The sequence below is a fragment of the Papio anubis genome, chromosome 13, assembly GCF_008728515.1.
Source record: "Papio anubis isolate 15944 chromosome 13, Panubis1.0, whole genome shotgun sequence".
In the NCBI taxonomy this organism is placed as follows: domain Eukaryota; kingdom Metazoa; phylum Chordata; class Mammalia; order Primates; family Cercopithecidae; genus Papio; species Papio anubis.
The window spans coordinates 2,444,041-2,471,970 of NC_044988.1; the positions used below are offsets into that span (position 1 = coordinate 2,444,041).

Genomic DNA, 27,930 nt, shown 5'->3' on the forward strand with positions numbered 1-27,930 from the left:
CAGTCTAACTGGACAAAGGATTTGATGAGACATTTCTCCAAAAAGATATACAGAGAGTCAATAATCACAAGGAAGGATGATACTCAACGTCTTTAGTTATTAAGGAAATGCAAACCAAAAGTATAATGAGCTGCCTCTTCAAACCTACTAGATTGACTATAAAAAAACAACAACAACAGAAAATAACAAGTTTGGGCAAGAACATAGAGAAATTGGAACTCCCTTTTGTTACTGATGGGAATGTAAATGCCACAGCCACTGTCGAAATTGATTTAGAGTTAACTCAACATAGTTAAACAGAACTACCTTTGAACCCAGCAATTCCACTTGTACAATTGAAAACAACTCAAGCAGATACTTGTATACAAATGTTCATAGTAGCACTAATCACAATAGTGGAAATAATACAAGTGTCCATCAACACATGAATTGATTTTAAAAAATGTAGTGTATGCATATACTGGTACAACACATGAATTGATTTAAAAAAATGTAGTGTATGCATATACTGGTATATGTTTAGCCATTAAAAGGAATGAGATTCCGATACATGATACAGCATTGATGAACCTAGAAGACATTATGCTAAGTGAAATAAGCCAGACACAAGAGGGCAGATATTATATGACTCTGTGTTTACTAGATATCAGTAGACAAATTTGTAGAGACAAAGTAGATTCAAGGATACCAGCAGCTGAGATGAGGGAGCAATGGAGAGTTATTGCTTAGTGAATACAGAGTTTATCTTTGGGGTGATGAAAAATATTGGAAATCAAAAGAGGTGATAATTGCACAACATTGTGAATTTAATTAATGCTACTAGATTTCACATTTTAAATGGTTAAGTGGCAAATTATATATTACATATATTTTACCCCAAAGTATAGTGAAATCAAGAAAGAAATTAAAATGTTACACTCCAAACTATGCACCAATACAAAATAATAAGTCAAGAACGAAAGTGAAAACAATGAAACATATAGAAAAAGAAAAAGAAAGTGGCAGATGTAAATCCAACTGTATCAGTAATAATATTAAACGTCATCGACTGAGTAATCCAATCAAAAGACAGATACTGTCAGAATGGATAATAAAAGAAATCTAACTAAGGCTGTTTAAGGAGATACAGTTTAGATTGAAACGGGTAATTTAGTTGAAAGTAAAAGGAGGGAAAACATGTACAATGCAAAGAGTAACCCTAGAGAGCTAAAGGGACTATAGTTAATATCACAAAAAATAAACTCTAAAACAAAAGGTGCTACTAGAAATAGAGAAACTTTTATAATGATAAAAAGTTAATTCCCTCAAAAAGATATAATGACTACAAATTTATAAGTAGTTAATAATATAGCCCCAAATTACATAAAGAATACCTGACAGAACTGAAAAGGGAAACAGACAAACCAGGAATAAGCTGGAGGATTCAACACTTCACTTTCAATAAAGGATAGAATAATTACTCAGAAGATTACCAAGAAAATAGAGTCGAAAAAGCTAACGCAATCATTCTAGCACACATCTGTAGAACACGCCACTTAACAATAGCAGAATGTATATTCTTCTCAAGTGTTCATGGAACATATTCTAGGTTAGACAACATGCTACCTGTAAATCAAACCTGAACACATTTAAAAGGATTGAAATCATATGAAGGGTCTTTTATAAACACAATGGGATGAAATTAATAATAGAAGGAAATTGTAGAATATCACAATATGTGGAAATTATACACTCCAAAATCAAAAGGGAAATTAGAAAAGGCTTTGAGATAAATGAAAGCAAAAATACAACATTTCTAAAACATATAGTAACACAGCTAAAGCAGGGTTTAGAGGGAATTTTAAAGCTGTAAACATCAATATTTAAAAAGAAAAATGGCTCCCAAAAAAAAACCTGACCTGCCACTGTAAGACACTGAAAAAAGAAGAGCAAACTAAATCTAATGTAAGGAGGAAGCAGGAAATAATAAGTAAAACAAGAGAAATTTCTCAAATGGATAATATAAAAGTGACAGAAAAAATTAACCAAACCAAAAGTCAGTCCTTTAAAATTGTTAACAAAATTGGCAAACCTTTAGTACAACTGACCAAGAATAAAAGAGATGATTCAGATTACTAGAAAGACATATGAAAGAGTGATATTACTACCAACCTTACAGAAAGAACATGGATTGCAAGGGAATATAAACAACTGTGTTGAAAAAAAATTACATAACTTAGATAAAATGGACAAATTTCTAGGATGACACTAACTACAAAATTAATGCAAACTACTACTACTCTTTCAAGAAGGAGGAGAAAATATAAATAGGCCTGTAACAATAAAAGGAGTGTCTTAATAATATTAAAATACCACACAAAGTAAAGCCCAGGTCCAGATGGTTTCAAACAATTGATGCTATCAACTATCAGAATATATCGACTATTTAAAAATCTATCAAGTATTTAAATAAAAAGTATTAATTCTTCAAAACTCTTCCAAAACATAAAAGAGAAAGGAGCATTTTTCAACTTATTCTGTAAGGTCAGTATTTCTCTAATACCAAAGCCAGACATAGATATATCAGTATATATATTTTAAATCTATAGACCAATATCATTTAAGCAGATAGATGTGAAAAGCCTAAACAGAATATTACCAAAGCAAATCCAGTCACATATAAAAATGACTATACATCAAGACAAAGTGGAAATGATCCCAGAAATGGAAAGTTGTTTTAACAGCTGAAAATCAATTAATATAATACACTATATCTAAGAAATAAAGGACAGAAACACATGAAAATCTCTACTGATGCAGAAAAGTCATTTGATAAAATCCAACATCCTTTCATGAATTTTTGTTTAATTTCAAGAAAGTAATTGTGGAAGATAACTTCCTCAATCTAACAAATGGCATTTTCGAAAAACTCATAGCTAAAATTATTGTATTTGATTATAAAGACTGAATGTTTTTTTCCTAAGATCAAGAACAAGACAAGAATGTATGCTCTCACTACTTCTGTTCAGCATTGTACTAGAGGTTCAGGCCAGGCTGATTAGGCAAGAAAATGAAAAAATAAAAAAGAAAGAAAAAAAGATCCAAATTAGAAAGGAAATAAAACTATCTCTATTTGAGATGGTGCGATTTTTTTATATAAAAAAATCCCAAAGAATCTACTTAAAACTATTAAAACTAAAACCAGGTTCAGCAAAATTGCAGAATACAAGAACAATATACAAAATAAATTGTATTTCTATACATTAGTTATGAATCATCTGAAAATAAAATCAATAAGAATTTTATTTACAGTAGCATCAAAAAGAATAACATACATAGCAATACATTTAACAAAAGAAATGGAAAACACACTGAAAACTATAAAGCATGGAAAGAAATTAAGGATAAATAAATGGAGAGATATTTCATGTCATGGATTGAATAATTAATATAAATAAAAGACCAGTGTTCTCTACATTAATATACAGATTCAGTACAGTTTGAGTCAATATCCCAGCTGGCTTCTTTCCTGAAATTGACAAGTTGATTTCATATGAAAATTTAAGTGATGCAGAATAGCCAAAACAATCTTGAAAAAGAAGAAATTTGATAGATTCACACTTCCCAATTACCAAACTTACTGCAAAGCAGTATATAACTGGCCTAAGACTAAACAGATAGCTCAGTGGGATAAAACTGAAATTCCAGATAGATACCTCACCATTTATGGTCAATGGATTTTACAAGAGTGCCAGGACAACCCAGTGGGAAGAAATAGTCTCTGAGACAACTGAATATACATGCACATGCAAATGAATGAAATTAGACTCCTATCTCACACATACATAAAAATGTACCAGGTAGACCTCGATGTAAGAACTATAAAACTCTTAAAACATGGGAGAATGAAAGAGTAGATAACCCATAGAATGGAAGAAATTATTGCAAATCATATATCTTAAAAGAGTCTAGTATTCAAATTATTTAAACAGCTTTTACAACTGAATAAGAAGCTGGGCGCGGTGGCTCACGCCTGTAATCCCAGCACTTTGGGAGGCCGAGGCGGGCAGATCATGAGGTCAGAGATGGAGACCATCCTGGCTAACACAGTGAAAATGCCATCTCTACTAAAAAAACAAAGAAATTAGCAGGGCGTGGTAGCAGGCTCCTGTAGTCCCAGCTAGTCAGGAGGCTGAGGCAGGAGAATGGCGTGAACCCGGGAGGCAGAGCTTGCAGTGAGCTGATTGCACCACTGCACTCCCACCTGGGTGACAGAGCAAGACTCCGCCTCAAAAAAAAAAAAAACAAAAAAACAACTGAATAAAAAGAAATTTAACCCAAGTAAATAGTAGGTAAAGCTTATAAATAGGTATTTCTTCAGCAAATGTGTGTGAATGGCCAATAAAATCATGAAAAAATAGTTGGCAACATTAGCCAGTAGAGAAACACAATCAAAGTCACAATGAAATACCTCTTCACACAGACAAGTGTAGCTGTAATTTGAAAGAAAGATAATAACAAATGTTGGTGAGGATGTGGAGATATTAAAACCCTCCTAATTGCTGTTTGGAATGTAAAATGGTATAGCTATTTTGGAAAAAAATATGGCAGTTCCTCAAAATCTTTTTTTTTTTTTCCTCAAAATCTTAAAGTTGTTGTTATCATAAGATTACACAGTTTTACTCCTAGGTATATATACCTAAGAAAAATAAAAACGTGTCCATAGAAAAACTTACACATGAATTTTCACGGAAGCATTATTTATAATAGTCAAAAAGTAGAAACAACCCAAATGTCTATCAACTGTTAAATAGATCCACAAAATGTGGCACATCCATTATTATTTACATCCAATGAAATATTATTCACCAATAAAAAAATAAAATTCTGATATATGCTACAAGATGGACGAACCTTGAAAATATCATGCTAAGTGAGAGGCCAGATTAAAAAGACCACACATTATATGATTCCACTGATATGAAATCTCCCGAATAGGAACCTCTGCAGAGACAGAAAGTAAATTAGTAGTTGCATAGGCTGGGATGTTGGAGAGAAACAGAGAATGACTGCTAGTGGATATGGAGGGTTTTGTACGAGGGAATAAGAAGGTCGGGAGGAGTGAAAATACTCTGAAATTGATTGTAGCAATGTTTGCACATGCCTGCGAATATACTAAAAGACATAGTATTTGACACTGTAATTGGGTGTATTACATGGCATATGGATTATATCTGAATAAAGATGTTTAAAAATGAATGATTTGGGAAAATATTGGAACCCAAAGATGAGATAAGTTACTTTTAAATTATGCATTTATTCTGGAGAATAAATCATATGTAAATATGAGATGAGGATGATTTGGAGAATTAAATAAAATCTCTATTAAATGTTAGTCAATTCTGAGTTATGAGTATATTGGAGTTTGCTACTTTTTCTTCAAACTGCAGTTTTTAAAAAAATTTTAAAAGTGAAAAATAAAAAAACAGGAAAACATTTCACTATTATTTTATCTCCCAGGATATTTAAGGTTTGGTCTCATTCTCCAAACGTACTTAACACAAGACTGTTAGACTTACATTTTGTTAACATAACAAAAATGTATTTATCATTTCAGAGATTTCCGCATATTTTCAAACTGGCTCCTCAATGACATATCATTTTCAAGAACATTACACTTTAAGTGAAAACTCCAGCTCCCTCGTTTCTTCGTTACACAGAGATGTAACATTGACCAGAGAAATGATCACGCTGAGCTTCCGAACCACACAAACTCCGAGCTTATTGCTGTATGTGAGCTCTTTCTATGAGGAATACCTTTCAGTTATCCTCGCCAACAATGGTGAATATCTTTTGTGTAAAGAAAAAGAGAACCCTGAATTAGAAAAATAGGACTGTAATGGCATGGGTCTTCTCAGCATTCAAACTACAAATGATGAAAGAAAACTGCATGCCTTCCAATGCCTTTGGTTTTTCAGTGCCTTCCTTAATGGTTATTATAAAAGCTAGCATTTCAAGATTAAATTAAGATGCTTTTCTCACATTACATGTTTGATAATTTTATGGAGTTGATATGCCATTATATTCTTGATAGGATGCCTTTAATAGTACATGATGACTCAAATTGGTTTTGCAGTTCATTTTGAAATAAGGTATCTAGATACATGACATACATTCCCTCCTCATTCTAAGCAAAATAGAGGAGCATTTATGTGGATGTTATAGTACAGCTATATAAAAGCCAATTCCTTTAAGCAACAGATAAGTACAGCTGTTCTCTATCTCATCAGTGACTGAAAAACTAGTTATATCACTTTTATAGAAGAAAAGTATAGTGGCAGCCTCTCAAACAGTGGTAATTGAGGCATTCCAAGGCTTTCACAGTTGAACAAGAAGACCAAGCTTTAAGTTTGTTAGATACACAGCACAAAAATTTAATGTCGGCCGGGCGCGGTGGCTCAAGCCTGTAATCCCAGCACTTTGGGAGGCCGAGACGGGCGGATCACGAGGTCAGGAGATCGAGACCATCCTGGCTAACACGGTGGAACCCCGTCTCTACTAAAAACACAAAAAAATAGCCGGGCGCGGTGGCGGCGCCTGTGGTCCCAGCTACTTGGGAGGCTGAGGCAGGAGAATGGCGTGAACCCGGGAGGCGGAGCTTGCAGTGAGTTGAGATCCGGCCACTGCACTCCAGCCTGGGCGACAGAGCGAGACTCCGTCTCAAAAAAAAAAAAAAAAAAAAAAAAAAAAATTTTTAATGTCTAGAAAAAAATCTACAAAATCTCTGATTAGGCCGGACGCGGTGGCTCACGCCTGTAATCCCAGCACTTTGGGAGGCCAAGGCGGGCGGATCATGAGGTCAGGAGATCGAGACCATCCTGGCTAACACTGTGAAACCCTGTCTCTACTAAAAATACAAAAAATTAGCCAGGCGTGGTGATGAGCGCCTGTAGTCCCAGCTACTTGGGACGCTGAGGCAGGAGAATGGCGTGAACCAGGGAGGTGAAGCTTGCAGTGAGCTGAGATCGCACCACTGCACTCCAGCTTAGGTGACAGAGAGAGACTCCACCTCAAGTGTGTGTGTATATATATATACATATCTGATTGACAGGATCTTAGTATAAGCTGCAAGAGAATTATAGATAATGAGGGTACATCTGTGTAGGAGAGGGGTATGTATATTAGATGATGTAGATATTTTGGAAACCTTGTCTCCTGACAAAACCTTTTCTCTTCCTCATTTTTGGATTATGGCAGGAGACTTAAAATAATTCTGGCTATAAAAAATCTTTATCCACATACCAGTAATACATTAAAATGAGTCTTATTAGAAGTTATAATTACAGGAACTGAATGTTGATACAATGTTGCATGGAGTTTCATCATTTCATAAAATAAATATCAAAGTCATAATGAATTTAGATCTGAGTTCTGAGCTCATATGCATAATTTAAACCTTTTCATTTAAAAATGAAGAGAGACTGCTTGTTAACAACACATTTAGTCTTGACTTTTAAAATAGCATCATTGGACCCAGAGTCTGGCACTGGAATAGCACTTAAGTAATTACTGTTCCAGGAAAGATGACTATTGGGTGCATCTAAATTGATGCTAAATAGATTCAAAAGTGCTGTAAGTAAATAACAATAAAAGTGCTCTAGAATCTGTATCAAGAGTTTTATAAAATACCACTTTAATTTTAAATGCCATTTATTTTTCTTTTTAGGAAGTTTGCAGATTAGGTACAAGCTAGATAGACATCAAAATCCTGATGCATTTGCCTTTGATTTTAAAAACATGGCTGATGGGCAACTTCACCAAGTGAAAATTAACAGAGAAGACGCAGTGGTCGTGGTAGAGGTAATCCCAAAAATTCAAAAGTCAGACTAACTAATATTATTATTTTGAGAACAAATAATCTGATGCAAAAATTTGATAATAGATATTAATAAAAGAGCAACCCATTCAGTGCTGCTCTTCCGTAAGTCAAGAAAAAGAAGCCAAATATGGCCAGGATCTGGGGGAGAGGAGGTGGTGGTCTATTCTGTATTGCTTTGTTTTGTTTGTTTAGCAATATAATTCTGTCAAAGGTATTATTAATATTTTACTATTTAAAATATCAAAATATCTTTGTTTTACTTTACTCAGTAGGGGAATGTTTTCTAGTTGATTATAGTGACTACTGGTGGAATCTATTCATTGATACTGCAGTGGGAACTTGCCTTATTCTGATTACAAAAGAACAAATACTTTAGCAACTTAAAAACACGGTTTAAAAGCACACAACATAGTCATTAAAATGGGAATAAGAAAATAGACCTGAGTCACAACAGACAAAGTAAATTACACATTGTCATCGGCATTGGAAGGAAAATATACTTTTAATCTGCACAGAGGACAACAATGCTTGGTTTTATGTTTGAAATTTTCTCCACAGAATGAGTACGTATTTAAGTTTAAAACAGCTGCTTCCATCTTTTTCATGGACTCTGCCCATTATAGATCCTTCCATTATGAAGAAGAGTAAAGCCAGCAAGTGGGTAGATCATAGATACAGTGGTAGCTGATGGCATCATAGGAATTGCTATAAAATAGCTTCCCCTTCTAAATGATTAATTATTTGAAGGTGGCTCCTTGAACTTTTGTAGTGATACTTGAAAGTGATTTATTTTCATCTTTCCTTTCCTCATCTTCCTTTGCTTCCTTATCATTAAAATTGTACTTTCTGTTGATGTTTGCTTCTCATGGGACATCTAATAGGTTAACCAGAGTGCAAAGAAACAAGTCATCTTGTCCTCAGGGACAGAATTCAACGCCGTCAAATCTCTCATATTGGGAAAGGTTTTAGGTAAGTAGAAGAAAGGGCTTTTTTCCAAAAAACGCAAGTGTCATGTCACAAACCCTGGCAGCATTCATCATGCTGAAAGAAGCTCCTTGTCTTACTTGAATAATAATTTCACAGTGAGTGACAATCAAGGTGCAAACTGTACTCTTGCCTGAGTGTACATATAATCATGAGTAAGTGCTGCCTGTGAGATGTGCAAGGGCGTTCCTGGAAAAATACCTCCACACTTAACCTCTCACTTGGCAATCATGCATAATGAATCACGGTATTTTTCTAACCCTTCTTGAAAAGTGAAATATTATCAAAGCTGACACTAAGTTCACAGATTATGTATGTATTAATCAACATCAACTCCAGAGACTGTCATTCAATGCTAAAACTACATTTGAGTTGAAAAAAAGAGAAAAAAACTGTTTATCTTATTACAGCAGATGAATACAGTTTTAATTCTGTCTCAAGCCCTGCTTTACCTGTTGTTTCCATCCTTTATGACTCTAGTATCTGACAGGAATGGGGAGACATATTCATAAATATCTATTACACAAGGTAGAAAGTTACAGTAATTGTCTATCATATTGTCTTTTATAACCTGTTACAAAAGCACAGTTAGCTTTACATTTAATAAAGGAACTGAGGAAAATAATCTTTTTTTAAAGAAAAATACCCATCTTATGTAAATCAATTAAGAAAATGAACTACACTTTAATATTAAGAGGATCAAAAAGTAGAATAATATTTATTATATACATCTTTGTTTCCTTCCAAAAAAAGGAGAACATGAAATTGAAGGTGTTAATGTTTTCATTCAAGGATGGTATATTCAAAGGCATGTAACTTATGGCATAAAAATCTACATTCAAATTCAGCAATGAAGTATATAGTAAGAAGCAACTGATCTCAGAAAATTATATTCATTTTGCCTGTCCTTGGAGGTAGAGATAATCATCAAAGATTAATAAAACACTTTATACTTTGAACAACTATATTTTAGGATTGGTTCTGCTATAAATTTTTTGCCACTCTCACATCATTTAGTAATTATACCAAAACTACACTTTTATATTTAAATTTGGAATTATATAGGAAGTGCTTTAACTTATAGTAAAATAGACCAACAAGTTGGCTAATAGAGAAGCCACTAATTTTACAAAGAAAGTTACTCAAAACACTCTGTTCTAAGTTATCAATATATTGATACTTGAACAGAGTGGCTGGGGTGGGGTGTCTGAGTGGAAAATTACAAAATAAGAGAGAGTAATTCTTGCCAAACTGACTTACCAGGATTCTTGGTGAAGCCAGGCCAGGGTAGTCAGATATCACCTGTCGGGTGAGGAGAGGGATGAGAAAGGTGGTGATTAGACATTGAGGGTGATCAGATATTGACGGTGGGAGATTTGGGTTAAAATCAGATTGGCAGGATTCTAGGTAAGCTGGCCGATGAAAGACCAAAGGTCAGGCTGGTTGAGCCGAGAGCTTAGAGTAGCCTGACCAACATCTGGTCATGGGGAGAGTCTTCGTCAATCCTGTCAAAGTTCTTTCTTGGAAAAAAATAAATTATGTAAAGATCCTTGAACTGGAAACAGAAAAATATAAGTGTAAGAGAAATTGTCATTCTGGTCAGGATCTAACTGTACTAGAGTAAAACCAAAGAAAGAAAGGTAAAAAGGTAAAAGTGAGAGAAGAAAGAAAGAAGAATTTCCCAAGCCTCCCATTTAGGGAAGATCTGTTGTGGGGACCCCGCGGTGGGGTGGGAGGGTTGGGAGAAAGAACCCGTGCAATCGATCACCTCACTATTGGGAGTCGGGGAAAGTTGGAAAAAGAGGATCTTGTTTTCATGTAACCGTGTAAAGGAATAATTTTGATTGTGAGGGCTGGGGAAGTTGAGCTCTCAAACTCACAAAAGGGAAAGCAGGAAATAAGAAGAAAACGATTAAACCAGCAAAATAAAAGGAAAAAAGATGAAACAATCATGCAAAGTAAATAGTGTAAGATAAAAAAGAATAAAATCAGATATAGTGGTTATTACTCTAAAGACGAATGGACTAAATTCTGTCAAACGAGGTTTAAAAATAACAGTTAAATGCTCTTACAATATTGAACATGAAGGGGCCTGCCAAAACCCAGCAGGCAACAGCTGATACATTTAAGAAATGCAGCACTACTTTCAGATAAGATTGAATTTAAGATTGGAATAGAATCGAATCTTAAATGAGATAAAGAGGGATATTATCTGATGACAAAAGATAGTTTATTTAGATAATATGAAAGTCATCATACAAAATAGCAACTATAATATGATATAATAAGCAAAACCAGAAAGGATTTGCAGAGCTCTGCCCTCATCTCCAAGAGTCGTTTTTCTGTAATCTCCGGATTATTGGCTGAGTCCCATTAAAATTTTATTTTAGTGCTATATTTTAAAAATTAAATGGCAGAGGATTTCTTAAATGTATGCCATGTAACTGCTTTCCTATGAAGCTCTGGTACTTGCAGAGAGCCAGCCATCTGGACTTGAACAAATCTGTTATCATAACCCTGACAATGGAAATAGTTGCCAAAAGTAAAGATTCAGGGTGACCTCTCCTGGAGTGAAGGAACAAGGGGTTTGGAGGGACTTTCGAGGGTCGCTGTCTTGCAAATGCGGGGTGCCCCTGCGCCCCATCTCCGCCGCTGCGCCCTAACTGTGTGTCCCCCTTCTGTCCTCAGAGGCCGCCGGCGCGGACCCGGACACACGGCGGGCAGCGGCGAGCGGCTTCACTGGCTGCCTCTCAGCGGTGCGCTTTGGCCGCGCTGCTCCCCTGAAGGCGGCGCTGCGCCCCAGCGGCCCCTCCCGGGTCACCGTGCGCGGCCACGTGGCCCCAGTGACCCGCTGCGCGGCGGGGGCGGCGTCCGGCTCCCCGGCTCGGGAACTGGCTCCCCGACTCGCAGGGGGCGCAGGTGTGTGGCCTTCCACCCCAGCGCACCCGAAACTGCGCTTCTCTCAAATGTTTGTGAATTTCTCAAAAGCCTTCTTTTCTCTGTCTCTGTCATCCTCCCTTTTTTCCTTTTTTAAAATATATTTTTGTGATGTTCTTATTTTAATTCACTTTTAATTGGCAAAAGTTGATATGTGTGAATTGTGGCGTGATTAAATCAAGCTAATAAACATCTTTCTCCCTTTCCCTGTTGTAGGTCGTTCTGGACCAGCGGATGAGGGAGAGCCCTTGGTTAATGCAGACAGAAGAGACTCTGCGGTCATCGGAGGTAACAAGGCCCTGAATGACCTGTTGTTTGTCATTATCGCTTTAGATACTGATGCATTACTTAGCACAATGGGAAATATATGTAAGAATCAACGCTCAATGGTGAGGCCACAGGGGTGCTATGTATTGCTTTGTGCTTTTCTGTTTTTTGTTTTTTTCTATTTGAGACAGGAGTCTCCCGCTGTCACCCAGGCTGGAGTGCAGTGGCGAGATCGCCATTCCCTGCAACCTCCGCCTACCGGGTTCAAGCGATTCTCCTGCCTCAGCCTCCCGAGTAGTTAGGATGACAGGCGTGCGCCACTATGAGTGGCGAATTGTTGTGTTTTTGGTAGAGACAGGGTTTCTCCATATTGGCCGTGCTGGTCTCGAACTCCTGGCCTCAAGTGATCTGCCCATCTCAGCATCCCAAAGTGCTGAGAGCAAAAGCATGGCCACCGTGCCCGGCCTTCGTTGATTTTCTGAGGCAGTATCTGCTGATTTCAGCTTCCCTGGGGATGCTCAGTGTGTAAGAATTCTGCTGGAACAATTTTTTTTGAAGAACAGTTACAAAACTAATAATGAATTTGAAAATAGCTGTATTCCCTAGGACATATGGGATATTTGTCAAGGTAATGGCAACTGCTGGACGGACCTGAAGTAATTATGTTCAAAGCAATGGAAACCTCAGCTAATTATCAGAGCACACACTTTATGGTACTTTCCTTTAATGACAAATGGCATGATTTAGATACTCCCATAACAATGTTTCACTTATTTAAGAAGTTTTAAATGCACACATTATTTAAAATGCATTATTATTTTAAAGTGTACAATTCCCTGTCATTAAGGACATTTACAGCAGTAGCCATTGTATGTTACACTTTTAATCATACTTTGGAAAGAACTAATCTAATAGGCTAAGAATGTTTTGTGGTTATTTTTAACTGAAGAAAAGTAAAATTAAGCACAGTTTAAAAGTATGTTTAGGCAATGAAAACTTTTTTTCTAAAATATAATTTATTTAGAACTGGTGCAAAAAATAAGCATTCACCTTTCCTTGTTAATTAACGAGTGAATTATTGAAAGTTTTTTTTTTTTTGAGATGGAGTCTTGCTTTGTTGCCCAGGCTGGAGTGCAGTGGCGTGATCTTGGCTCACTGTAAGCTCCACCTCCCGGGTTCACGCCATTCTCCTGACTCAGCCTCCCGAGTAGCTGGGACTACAGGTGCCCGCCACCACGTCCGGCTAATTTTTTGTATTTTTAGTAGAGACGGGGTTTCACCGTGTTAGCCAGGATGGTCTCGATCTCCTGACCTCGTGATCTGCCTGCCTTAGCCTCCTAAAGTGCTGGGATTACAGGTGTGAGCCACCACGCCCGGCCGAATTATTGCAATGTTGATTGTATTCTTATTCTGCAGAATCTCTATAACACATACAAAAGTAAGCTAGGTGTGTTTGTTTCCTCCAAAATGACAGAAAACAGTTTCGACACAATAAAGTTCTGACTAAATTTGAGTTGGGGATATTTACATTTCCATCACTATCTCAATTCTTTTTCTCTTAGAAATCAGTAAGGTGTAAATTAAAAATACATGACCTGGTGAACAAAAACTGTTTTTAAAGTTTCCAGTGGGAATGTGGTCAATAATGCATATCTAAAAGGTATACTTGCGTGTTCAATTTTAAATACAATCCAATCCTAAATCAATCCTGCCTTTTTTAGGAGATTTTTTTCATTGCAATGCAAATGCAATTTCAACATGCCGAACATTTTCAGACTAGGTTTCCAAGGCCTACAGACATTTACACAATGTCAGGGATAGTGCCCAGCTTTTGGTGATAAGGAAATGGGCAAGTTGATAATAGAACCAGCTCTTATCTTTGGAATTGTATTATATTGCTTGTGGTCAAGTATCACTGGCAAGATTGACTGAGTAAATGTAGAGAAACATCTTAGCAGTGTTCCCTTCCCCTGATAAATTCTTACTTGGTTTCTGAAGGAGGGGATGAAAAGGAGTCTGGAAGGCTTCCCCTGGGCTTTCCCAAAGGCAGTTTGCATTTTCTAATATGGACTGGCTGAAGGTATAAATTAATATTTTTGTGAAGTACTTTAAATGTACTATGTAGGCAGTAAAAACATGGGGGAGGAAATATAATTTCTCCTCATCACTCATAAGTTTGTAGTTGGGACAGACCTCCGATTAACAAGAGAAAAACAAGCAAGTTGACTAAGGCACGCAGCCCACAGCATGTGGGAGAAACCTCAGTGAAAGTCAAAGCGCGGTGGCTTAGAACTCTGGCTCATCTTCAACAGTACATTCGTGGAGAAATGACAGGACAATGGAAAGCAATTTTAGGCTTCCAAAGGCGAGAAACCATGGGAAGATAAATATATGGGAAGAAACTAATGGAGTAAGTGTGTTTGTACATGCTTCTGCTGACATCCCTGAGCTGGTAAGAATGGTCTCCGGTAAAAGAGAATTTACATCCTGTCTTTAGGTGAAAGGAGGGGCGGATCTAGAGAGCTCTTCCTCCATTGGCTGCTTCTTAATTGCCTTTACCTCAAAATATTTGTCAAAAAGGCATATTTGGGGGTGACATATTCTGATTACCTTCAGAAGCTTGTCTTTATATGTATTTATTTCTTTTAGCATAGATTTTACTTTCATTTGTCACTAATATGATTGCTTCAGTAAACAGCATTCTGTGGCATGGCTTCATGCTTTAGCACGCTGGCTCTGAATTAAAGCCTGGAACAATTTGTAAAGATACTGATATCCAGGCCTTCCATTCATTTCTTCTGATTTACTGACTTAGTGTGCAGCTAGAGTCGAGAATCATGGGCACTGCTAATGGATTCAATATTTTAAAACATTTCACCCACCTGTTTCAAATAATCCACATTCCAGGTAAAAAAATAATAATAAATCTGCCTCCATTATTTTTGGTAATAGGGATTGATTACCTATATGCTACACTACTGCGTTTCAAAAGTATAGCATCATAAAAGTATTTGAAAACAATTTTATTAAAATGTACCCATTTCACTGTACTAACAATAACATTTAATGATCTATGATGATGCTAAACACGCTATACTTTTTAAATGATTTAAAATTTCCCACTTGTTAACTGAAGGATGCACGTGATCTTAGAGACATGTGTGTCTTTCTTCTTTTAAATCTGAAAGCATTATCTGAAACCCAATCATCATATACCTATAGGGGAAAAGCCTAACACAGCCACATCCAAAAGTCACAGTAGCTCAGAAGTATGCTAAATGTCATAAAATTACTTGGCGTTAGCATTTCTGAGTTTTGATGTTTTCAGTTTATAATATAATAGATGGTTGGTTTATTTTAACCAAACTTAAAAAGCAATGATGTCTTCAAAGCCTCTGATTGGAGCAAAAATCACCATTTATATTCTGACATTGAGGCCAGGCACGGTAACTCACACTTGTAATCCCAACAATTTGGGAGGCCAAGGTGAGAGGATCAGTTTAGCCCAGGAGTTCAAGACCAGCCCGGGCAACATAGCATCTCAACATAGCATCTCTACAACACCCCATCTCTACAAAGAATAATTGTTTTTAAAAAAAAAAAAAAAAAGTAGCTGAACGTGGTGAAGTGGCCTATAGTCTCAGCTACTTGGGAGGGTCGAGGCTACAGTTAGCTATGCCACTGCACTCCAGCGTGGGTGACAGAGTGAGACCCTCTCTCTAAAAAGAAAAAAGAAAAAGAAAAAAATTCTGATGTTTTATTTTTTCTTTTCCCTCCCTAGGCGTGATAGCAGTTGTGATATTTATTTTGCTTTGCATCACTGCCATAGCCATACGCATCTATCAACAGAGAAAGTTACGCAAAGAAAATGAGTCAAAAGTCTCAAAAAAAGAAGAGTGCTAAGACAGCTCTAAACAGTGAGCTCTATGTGCAAAACACAGTCCATGAAAGCCAGAAAGAGTGAGTCTTCTGATTGGCAGCTGTGGCTGTCTCTGTCACCGCGACTGTGGACTTGCCTGCTGTTGCCATCAGGGTGCACACAGTGGGTGCAGTGCTATCACCTGGCTGAAGACCTGCAGCCTCAGAGCCTCTGGGAGGCCCCTTTCTCCCTCCGTGAAACACAGTCCTCTGTCAATTTCCGAACGAACGGTGAATTAGGTGTGGCCATTCATCACTGTTCAGTAGCTTCCCCATTCAAAGACTCTCTTCTAAAACTGCAGTTGGATCTGTGTTAATAATTGTGGGGTTTTAGATGAGAAAATGATTATAAAGCTGTGACCCTACTTTATTTTTTAAAAATGACAGAACTTTTGTTCAGATGTAAAAGACAAAATTGCACTTTGTTAATGTAAAATGCATTTGTAAAATGCTTTTTGTTACTTGAAAACATATCTGGGATCCCTTTTTTTGGTCCTCTGCTGATGTTTATAAAACAGGAAATGCTTCTTAGTTTACCTTCACTGGCTTTTCCATAGTCCTGGAATCCAGAGCCAAGTGGCCTACCCAAAATTTACAGCCCTTTTCTTCCCCCATATGATGGTTAATACAACACAGTAGAAGCCTGGAAATACTACCATTATTTTTGGTGTATTGCTTTTTCTAATTGACTGTTTTTAATCATTTTGATAAATTTTAATGTTGAAATTAATATTGAATGTTAGCTATGAAATTTTAGTATTGAATTTTGTAATGGAACAGAAAATTGGTAGGTAACAAGATGCAAGAGGATGTCAATACAAGATTGTCTGCCTATTTTTCTTTGTAATTTGTAACTACAGTTTTTGTAAATTGTGATTATGTTTTTAACTAAATTTACAACCAGATATAAACACTACTTCTTACACAGAGTTATCCTTTATTTGTGTCATTAATACCTGAATGAAACATCATCCTAAACTTATTTCCCCAAAATATTGAGAAGTCATAGCTGTTTTTCTCTATCATTCATTTCTCTTTTTCTAAAAGTTGTTACTGATATGCCTTTAATTTCCTGTGACTCTATTATGTTGTACAGAACATCTTTTCAATTTATTAAAAAAAAATAGCTTAACTGAAGATCACTAATTCCTTTTCTAAATTTTGAACTGCTCTAGGTATAAATATCATTGTGTATTATCATCTCATCTAATCGCTTTTGGAATGTAAACTGAAAGCTGTTCACTCCAAGAAAAGTTAGCATTTATATGATGCTTATTAAATCTGCCATTCTGATCACAGGTTTATGACCATGGGGCCAAATTTCCATAGATTACCCAAAGTTGAATATATGCTATTAACTGGAACATGTCTCATTAAGGTTTACATACACACTAAGACAGCAAAGGATTGGAATTAACGTTATGGAGACAGTTCCAAGGACTAATATTGAAGCAGTGGTTATTTGATAATGCATGGAACCACCATTTGGATTCAATAAACCAATTATATAAAAGCAATGATGCTACGGTCTTCATATTCCACATACCACCTGCCTACCAGGGACTAATGAGATGGTATATTTCTTCCACATCAGGGCAAGTTGAAAATATACTGATTCAGCATTACTATAACATAAATGAATTTCCATCTTCTCATTTGTGTTGTTTTTGAAAGAATGAATACACTGTCTTAAATCCGCTCTTAACAAATGATCTCTTCTCAGAATACTACATCTGTATTGAAAGTACAGACAGCCCATTGCTCACTGCACTTTTTGCAAGACAGCAAAACGGATGCATCAAATTATATTGATACATCATCACCATCAATCTTTTGTACTGATTTTCAGACTTCATCATATTTGAAAGTAAACTCATTTTTAAATAAAATAAAAAATATTTTAGGGAATGCTCTATAAAATTAAAATTACAAAATTATATGCTTTTTAAATTTATGCAAAAATGTGCAGACAAATGTATTCTGTATTGGTTTATGCATTACTTTACCCTTCTTGTATATTTTGAGATTATTAAGATTTGTTGACCTTTTTTGATTTGATATTTATCATCTGTTAAACTTTTTATTTTAAATTATTAAACGCAAAGTGCAAGAAAAAGAGATAAATATTTACTGATTGCTAGATGTAAAAATATCTCTGAATGTATATATTTAAACTTCTGCCAGAGAGCAACCATCTAACAGTCAACTTACTAAAATCTAAAGTACTTTTTATTGTTGCAGAGAACTTAGTCTTTAAATGTTATTTAGATATGTAGATGCTAGTTGCAAGTAACACCTTTTTGTAATATAAAAGTAAAAGCGTAATAATTTCCCAAATTTTGTCTTCAAATTAAAAAAGAAAATAACGTATAATTGCCATTCTTCATTTGAGAAAGCTGAAGATTCTGATGCTTAAAAACTTCAAAATTCTAATATTAAAAATAGAGTAGTTAATGTGACATTGAAGGCTTATCTCTATAAAAGAGTGACACTGGTGAGTAGTATTATCTCAATATTTTTGTCCAAATTCACCTTAGGAAATCACTGTAAATCTTGATTGTTTCCTAAGAGTAATTATTACGGCATAAACTTAACATACTTTGATAGTAGTTAGTACTGGTACATGATATATTCTACCCCGTGTCTGTATTACTGTGAAAGATCATAGTAAATTTAACATATTTTCATCCAGACTGTGTATGATCTTTCATTGTAATAGAGACTGGAGTGGAATAAGTCATGTATTAACATATAAGATTTTTTATTTATTATTTATTTATTATTATTTTTTTTTTTTGAGACGGAGTCTCGCTCTGTTGCCCAGGCTGGAGTGCAGTGGCCGGATCTCAGCTCACTGCAAGTTCCGCCTCCTGGGTTTAGGCCATTCTCCTGCCCCAGCCTCCCGAGTAGCTGGGACTACAGCCGCCCGCCACCTCGCCCAGCTAGTTTTTTTTTTTTTTTTTTAGTAGAGACGGGGTTTCACCATGTTAGCCAGGGTGGTCTCGAGCTCCTGAACTCGTGATCCGCCCATCTCGGCCTCCCAAAGTGCTGGGATTACAGGCTTGAGCCACCGCGCCCGGCCTACATACAAGATTTTTTTTAACCTGCTCCCTCAGTTTTATAGATGAGACAAAGATAAGGTTGTAAGAGTTAATTTCTTCAAGTAGACAGTACTAGGAAGTTGTCATGCTTGGACTAAACTCCTGACACTTCTCTCTCTTAACTTCAATCCATAGAGAAGCCCACCTTCCTGCCTTCCCAGTATTATTTAGCAGAGGAGAAAATCATACTAGGCTATTTGATACTCTGTTTGCCTAGACTGACCAATAATTCTGGATCTTTGGACACATCGTCTCTGAAAGAATATTTGATGGGAAATCTTTTCTTATTTTTTTGTACATACTAGGTGTATATATTTATGGAGTACATGAAATGTTTTGATACAGGCATGCACTGTGAAATAAACACATCATGGAGAATGGGGAATATCCATCCCCTCAACATTTATCCTTTGTGATACAAACACTCTAATTACACTCTTTAAGTTATCTTAAAATATGCAATTAAGTTTGTATTGACTATAGTCACCCTATTGTGCTATCATATAGTAAGTCTTACTCATTCTTTCTAGTTCTGTTTGTTTTTAAACCCATTAACCTATCCCCACCTCTGCCCCACCATTATCCCAGCTGTCTACCACTTTTTTCAGCCTCTACTAACCATCCTTCTACTCTGTGTATCCATGAGTTCCATTGTTTTGATTTTTAGATCCCATAAATAAATGAGAACATGCAATGTTGGTCTTTCTATGCCTGGCCTAGTTCACTTAACATAATGATCTCCAGTTCCATCCATGTTGCAAGTGACAGGATCTCATTCTCTTTTATGGCTGAATAGTACTCCATTGTGTATGTGAACCACATTTTCTTTATCCATTCATCTGTTGATGAACACTTAGGGTGCTTCCAAATCTTAGCTGTTATAAAAAGTATTGCAACAAATAAAAGAGTGCAGATGGAAAACTGATTTTCATGGCTTTTTTTCTTTAATAAAACATTCATTTCTTCATATGCAACTGGAAGGCAAATAAATGCTCTATTAGTTTATTCTTGAATCCATACGTGAGGTTATAATAAATGGATTATTAAAATATACTTGAAGTTGGGGAAGAATGATATGGACACATTTTAAATCAAAACGTGATGAATTGGTTGTTTAACCTTCTACCTCATTGGCCAATCTGGGGCAAGATGAAAGTATTTGTAAACACTGTTTTGGCAATTAAGTGTAAAGAGAGAACCAATTTTTTAATTAAAAAATCGAATTCCACGAATTATAGAGCTTTTCTATTGGTAAAGACATTAAATATCATGGAGTCCAAGGCTTTCCTTCTCCTTCACATCACTCCTAATGGATGTAGCTCAGGCTAAGCGCATTGCTGATGCGTTGTCAGAACAGCCACTTAGGGTTTCAGTTGGTATACTTGAGTGCAAATGTGAATAATGTTTAAGAAGGTTACATAAAGTTGCCATTACTAGGAGTAGTAGCAGAATTTATTATGGATTAATCATATCGTCGGGAAAATGTATTGAAGAACTACTTCCTGTGGTATTTTTTAACAAACTGATAACATAGTTTATTGCCTATAGGTTGAGGATTATGAACTAAAATTATATCTTTGCATTTTATTGTGCCATTATATACTTTAAAATGTGAGGTTCACATTGTTGCATTTGCTCTGCGAATAAAAATGTCTAAACTCATAAGATGAACTTTTAGATTTTGCAATATGAAAATTTCTAACTTAGCTAGTTTGTGATGGTACCTAAACATTTAAGAAAGCCCTTAAAATAGAAGCTCTGTGGCTGCACAAGCACTTTGTATGACTCATACCACATTTTAACTCCTTAAGCAAGCCAGTGAGGTAAATCATATCATTATCCTTATTCTTGCAGATTTCACAAAGGCCTTCACTGCTTTGATAAAATGTTACACAGATAATTACTGACAAAAATGGGTTAGAATGCAGGTCCTGACATTTCTAGTTCCTGACCAATTCTACAGGTTGCCCTGCTCCCATAATATGCTCCAGTCTACAATGTTCATCTTAGTCTGCAGTGAGTAAACAAAATTGATAGCTGAATTTTCTTCTTGTTCCAAATCTTTAGGATATTATTTATATACATTATTTACATACATATGTATGTGTATGTGTGTTTATACTTACATATATATATTTTTTCTTATTTTACTTCTGGATAAGATGGAGTAATAGGGAGCATATTTACCCTCTAACCCTCCTGCATGTAACAACCTCAAACCAGACAAAATATATGAAACAATGGTTTTCAGTACACTGGACATCAGGCACGGAATGTAATCCCTGAAGGATGGGAAACAAATAAGATGTGTGCTGTGAGTATCCCAGCTTACAACCTGAGAGAATTTGAGACAGCAGTGCGACAATGGAGATAGCTTAAGGAAGCCTAGCAGGTGTCTGAGTGGAGTAGCTGTTGCTGAGAGTTCAGGTACACGAAGGTGGCTAGAGATTGCAGGAGAAAGTACCAGCGAGGAAGGAGCTGCACTTGGAGAAAATTTTGCAAAGCTGGAGGGGGTCGCCCTTCAGTGTGTAACAAAGTGCATGAAACCACCTGAAGCAAGGGAAAGAAATGCTCAAAAGAATTACAGCAGCATTTATCAACCTTTAAAAAATTATTATTGACCTCCTTAAGGAATCTTTTTAAACATCTTCTTTTCTAGTCACCGCTCTATTATTATTATTATTATTTTTTTTTTTTTTTTTTTTTTGAGGTGGAGTCTTATTCTGTCACCCAGGCTGGAGTGCAGTGGTGCGATCTCGGCTCACTGGTCTAGGTTTTTCTATTGCTGGGTCATTTTAGATTAATTGATGTTTATCCTTATTATAGGTCCTATTTTTCTGCCTCTTCACACAATAGAGTATTGGTGATCTGTGGGACAACTTCAGTTGACTAATCTGTGTGTAATTGGAGTTCTCAAAGGAGAAAAGAGAGTGGATGGATAGAAAAAATATTTTTAAAAAATTAATAGGTGAGCATTTTCCATATTTGATGCAAACTATAAACCCACAGACCCAGTAAGCTCAACAACCCCAAGTTGGGGTACTATTAAGAAAACCACATCACAACACATCAAAAGCAAATGGATCAAAACTCAGAGTGGTAAAGAGAAAAAGACCAGTCTGCCACAGAGAACAAAAACAAGGATGATACCAGACTTCTTTTTGGAAGCAATGCAAGGGGAAGGGCAGTGGAGCAACGTCTTTCATGCTTCCAGTGAAACACCTTCCAACCAAAAGCAGAAAACTGCCTCTCCCAGGTTTCTATACCCAGCAAAACCGTCTTTCGAGAAAGGATGAAATAAAGATATTTTTCAGACATACAAAAGTTAAAAGTAATTTATTACCAGCAAACCTGGACTATGAGAACATTGTAAAAGCCTTTCAGGAAGAAAGAAAATAAAGAATATCTTGGTGCAGATAGAAACATGGATCCACACAAAGAAATGAAGAGCACTGGCAATAGTAACACCATCAGTAAATACACAATACCTGCCCTTATTACCTAAATATCTTTAAAAGACAATGGGCTGTTTAGAAATAATATCAGTGTCATGTGAGTTCTGCAGCATGAGTAAAAAAGTAAAATATGTAACAATGATAGCCTAGAGAGACTAAATGGAAATATAGTTTGTAAGATTCTTAGACTGTGCATACAGTCATATAATGTCTATTAAAAGTTGGCTATTACAAGATATCTTTAAGTTAAAACATCTGTATACTATAATCCCTAAAGCAAATGCTAGAGTAACAAAAACAGTGATAACTAATATTACATCAATAAAAAGTATTCGATGAAATAGAATAATTTTTTAAATGCTTGAAAGTAGACAAAAAAGATGAAAAAGAGGACAAAGAACAAGTGGAGCAAATAGAAAACAAATAGCAAGATATAATACAAAAATTTGATAAATTTGACCTTAAAATTAACAACTCTTAAAATACATTGTTAAGAGAATAAGAGTCAAGCTACAGACTGGGAGAAGATATTTGCAACACTTTATTTGAACACTGTAAGTTTTTTTCAGAATATAGTTCACAAAGAACTCTTAACTCAATAATTAAAAAGCAAAAATAAAAAAGGAAAATAATGTAAGAAAAAATGACGGCTGGGCGCAGTGGCTCATGCCTTAATCCCACCACTTTGGGAGGCCAACGCAGGCGGATCATGATGTCAGGAGATCAAGACTATCCTGGCTAACATGGTGAAACCCCGTCTCTACTAAAAATACAAAAAACTAGCCGGGTGAGGTGGCGGGCGCCTGTAGTCCCAGCTACTCGGGAGGCTGAGGCAGGAGAATGGCAGGAACCCGGGAGGCAGAGCTTGCAGTGACCCGAGATCGCGCCACTGCACTCCAGCCTGGGCGACAGAGCGAGACTCTGTCTCAAAAATAAAAAATAAAAAATAAAGAAAAGAAAAAATGACAGAGCTATGCCAATGGACAAAAAGCACACAAAAATGCTCAATATCGTTTTGTCATTGAGGAAATGCAAATTAAAACCACAGTGAGTTATTCTGCCCACAAAAATGGTTATGATTAAAAATATTGTCAGTACCACGTGTTGTTGAGAATATGGAGCAATTATAACTCTCATACATTATTGTTGGAATGTAAAATGCTACAACCACTTAGGAAAAACAGTTTAACATTGTTTTATACAATTAAGCATACGTGAAACCTATGACCCAACAATTCCAATCCTAGGTTGAAAAGAAATGAAAACTTATGCTCATCATAAGACTTACACAAGAGTGTTTACAGCATCTTTACTTATAATATCCCCAAACTGTAAACTGCCTAAAAGACCTTCAACAAGAAAATGGACAATTTATGTTGTATTCATAATGAAATACTCTTCAGCTATAAAATGGACAAAACTACTGGTAACTGCAACAAACATGGCTGAAGCTAAGAAACCTTGTGTTCAATGAATAAATCTAGACACCAGAGAGTACACTCTGAAGTCCCAGAACAAGCAAAACTAAGATAGAGCAGTAGAAATCGTACCAGCGGTTACCCGGGATGAGGTAGGATGGGAGTTGACCGCGCAGGAACACAAGGGAGGTCTCTGCAGTGAATGTTGTCTTGACTGACTGTGGTTACATTGGTGTGGACATTTGTCAAAACTCTTTGAATTTCCTATTTGGAATTTGTATATATGTACATAAATTATACTTCAATAAATATGTATGTGTATGTATATATGTGTATATAAAATACATTTTGATATGTCGTGATGTCTATCACTTCACAGCATATTACATTTCTATCACACCATATTATATTTACATAATGGAAAAAGATGAAAAGGATGCTGTATTTTGGGGAGATCACAAGAGATTATCACCTTTATTTTTTATACAAATATGTATAAATCTTTCACAGTACAATACAAATGTCAAAATGTGGTATTTTCACTGCTCTATAAATTCTTATATGTTCTATGTATGTAATAAATGTTAAAAACTGTTACTATGTTGTATATGTTTATTTGTTCTGTGTGTTTATATGTTCACTGTTCTACACATTCTCATATATTGTATACTATACAATCAAGTGATGAGCTGCTCAGTAAATAACTGCTGAACACTCTGCATCCCTCATCATGTCAAGCATTTCCATCCTTTTCCCTGTAGTCTTCCCCAGTAGACATCTGACTTGCCAATTACATTTTCATCCATCATTCTGGAGAAACCTGGAGAAACAGCTAGACACAGGGGACATATTCCTATACCTTGCTCATTGTGCCTTGGAATTATACATATTGAAATATTGTAAAGATATGCTTCATTTTTATCAACATGGCTATGTGAAATTAGATATCAACTCTACCTCACTTCCAACTTTTAGGAGGAATCCAGATAGTTTATTAGAAAATAGAAGTGCAAAAATGTTTGCTGCTTCTCAGACCATAGCCTGAGATTAGGAATACTAAAAAAAAAAAAAAAAAAAAAAAAAAGCAGACAGAAGAGGCCCAAGTCTCTCCCAGCTCCTGGGATGCATGGAAGCAGCAGCTGTGATGTCATATTGAGGCAAAAGTGCTTGTTACAGTTCCATGATCAGAAGCAGTAAGAACTTGAGGTAGGGTGCACCTAAAACTGAGAACGAGGGAAAGCTGAAGTGGGAAGTGTCAACAGGGAGGGACTATGGGTCCTTACTATGTGAAGAGAGAAAAGGATTTCATTAGGTCCAAGAGAATATAAAGTCGTTTCAAAGACATTTTCTGTTAGGACAGTTTCCAGAGACTCTAAGTGGTTGCTTTTTTTGTGTGATGATTTTTGAGCTTGGTAGAATATTTTCACTCTGACTGGATCAGTTTTAGAAAGCGGCTCTGATGGTTAAGCGATGAATGCTTCCTCTCTTCACATACTGCTCAGTTAGAAGGAGAATATTTCAGGCCAAAAGGATGAAGGACCTTAGTTATATATGCCGCAATCAGATGAGTGATTTTAATTTGCCCACCCTAAAGAAGTATGAGAATATACCTTTCTAAAGAAATCTTTCTAACATTTCTGTCTATCACCTATCCACATTCATTCAATGATTCCACAGCAAGCAGTTAATGAAAAACAACAATAATAGCACACCTATTAATCTTCATTGCTTGTAATTTTCCAAGGAATTTATATAGATGTAATAAAAAAAATTCATCAATTCTTATGTTCTTTCAAAATAGTTTTTGCACTAAATCATATTATTCAACATTTCTCCACGTCTACCTGTACCTTCAGACCCTCACTAAATCCAATTATCCAAAATCCAAACTGATTAGTGATGTTAAGCATTTTATTCGTATGTTTGTTGGCTGCTTATATGTCTTCTTTAGAGAAACATCTGTTCATGTCCTTTGCCCAGTTTTTAATGGGATTGTTTTTTCTTATTGAGTTCTTTATATATATATAAAAAAATGCTCAGTATCAGGAATCATCAGAGAAATGGAAATCAAAACCAGAATGAGATATCATATTATACCAGTCAAGATGGCTATTACTAAAAAGTCATAAACAACAGATGTTGGCAAGGATGCAGAGACAAGGGAACTCTTATGCACTGTTGGTGGAAATGTAAATTAGTATAAACTCTATGGAAAACAGTATGGAGATTTCTCTAAGAACTAAAAATACAACTACCATCCAACCCAGCAGTCCCACTACTGGGCATCTTCCCAAAGGAAAAGAAATCATTATATTAAAAAGATGCCCACGCTTGGATGTCTATTGTGGCACTATTCACAATAGCAAAGTCACGGAACCAATCTAAGTGTTGTTTGGATAAAGAAAACATGGTAAATATACACTATGGAATACTATGCAGCCATAAAAAGAACAAAATCATGTCCTTTTCAGCAACATGGATAGAGCTGAAGGCCATTATTTTAAGTAAAGTAACTCAGAAAATTAAATACTGCACAAAGAATACACATGGACATAAAGATGGGAATGATAGACACTGGAGACTCCAAAGGTGGGGAGGCTCCTTTGGAGTTAAAATTTTAAAAATTACCTTTAACGGGAGGGAAAGGTTAAAAAATTACCTACTGGGGGCCAGGCACAGTGGCTCATGCCTGTAATTCCAGCACTTTGGGAGGCCAAGGCAGGTGGATCACGAGGTCAGGAGATAGAGACCATCCTGGCTAACATGGTGAAACCCCGTCTTTACTAAAAATCCAAAAAAATTAGCCAGGCATGGTGGTGGGCGCCTGTAGTCCCAGCTACTCGGGAGTCTGAGGCAGGAGAATGGTGTGAACCCAGGAGGCAGAGGTTGCAGTGAGGCAAGATGGCACCACTGCACTCCAGCCTGGGCGACAGAGCGAGATTCTACCTCAAAAAAAAAAAAATTACCTATTGGGTACAACGTTCACTATTTGGGTGATGGGTACACTAGAAGCCCAAACCTGACCATTACACAATATACCCTGTAACAAACCTGCACATGTACCTTGTGAATCTAAAATACATTTTTAACTCAAAAAATGCAAACCCTAAAGATGTTTATATCAACTTCCTGGTGTAAATCTAAGACAATAAAATAGGCCTTTTTCTTTAACTGCTACAACGTCACTATTTCTACTGCAAGTGTTTCAAAAACATTTGTGCTATTTTCAAATATACCAAGTTTAAAATTGTCACAAGAAAAGTGTCTTTGCGGCCAGGCAAGGTGGCTCACGCCTGTAACCCCAGCACTTTGGGAGGCCGAGGCGGGCAGATCACGAGGTCAGGAGATCGAGACCATCCTGGCTAACCCGGTGAAACCCCGTCTCCACTAAAAATACAAAAAAACAGCCGGGCGAGGTGGCGGCGCCTGTAGTCCCAGCTACTGGGGAGGCTGAGGCAGGAGAATGGTGTGAACCCGGGAGGCGGAGCTTGCAGTGAGCCGAGATCGCACCCTTACTCCAGCCTGGGCGACAGAGCAAGACTCCATCTCAAAAAAAGAAAAAGAAAAAGAAAAATGTCTTTGCTATCTTTTCCAGGTCTCCAGGTGCCTCCACACTGGCGTAAGAAACACTGGAGGAAAAATGACCGCCTCATAACAGTTTAAGCTGTTCCTTTCACCCATAGATGTACACATTTAAACTTGCTCCTAGCTCTCTGGGATTGCTTATTCACTGATATGTTGCAATGACAACAAAATATAACTTTTGTTTGATTAAAAAAAGAAAAGCAAGTAAAACATGTTTTGCCCCACTGGGTTCTGAGTTGATTAAATCCAGCTTATCATTGATGTTTGAAAATTGAGGTTATATTATATAGTTTAATTTTCTTTTTTTTGTTTGTTTTTTTTTTGTTGTTCTTTTTTTTGTTTTCTTTTTGAGACGGAGTCTCGCTGTGTCTCCCAGGCTGGAGTGCAGTGGCAGTTTTTTGTATTTT

At 36.3% G+C, this 27,930-nt stretch overlaps 1 protein-coding gene across 1 annotated transcript in view; it reads left to right on the forward strand.

Moving 5' to 3' along the window:
* LOC100997183 (contactin-associated protein-like 3) overlaps positions 1–18,194 on the forward strand; it is a gene marked incomplete at its 5' end in the record, with an annotated part of 72,775 nt that extends 54,581 nt beyond the window's left edge. The window contains 7 exon segments of the mRNA XM_031654027.1: positions 5,597–5,821; positions 7,706–7,839; positions 8,740–8,827; positions 11,531–11,761; positions 11,996–12,067; positions 15,828–15,924; positions 15,926–18,194. Of these exon segments, the coding sequence (XP_031509887.1) occupies positions 5,597–5,821; positions 7,706–7,839; positions 8,740–8,827; positions 11,531–11,761; positions 11,996–12,067; positions 15,828–15,924; positions 15,926–16,010 (932 nt within the window).
* Between the last annotated feature and the right edge of the window lie 9,736 nt (positions 18,195–27,930).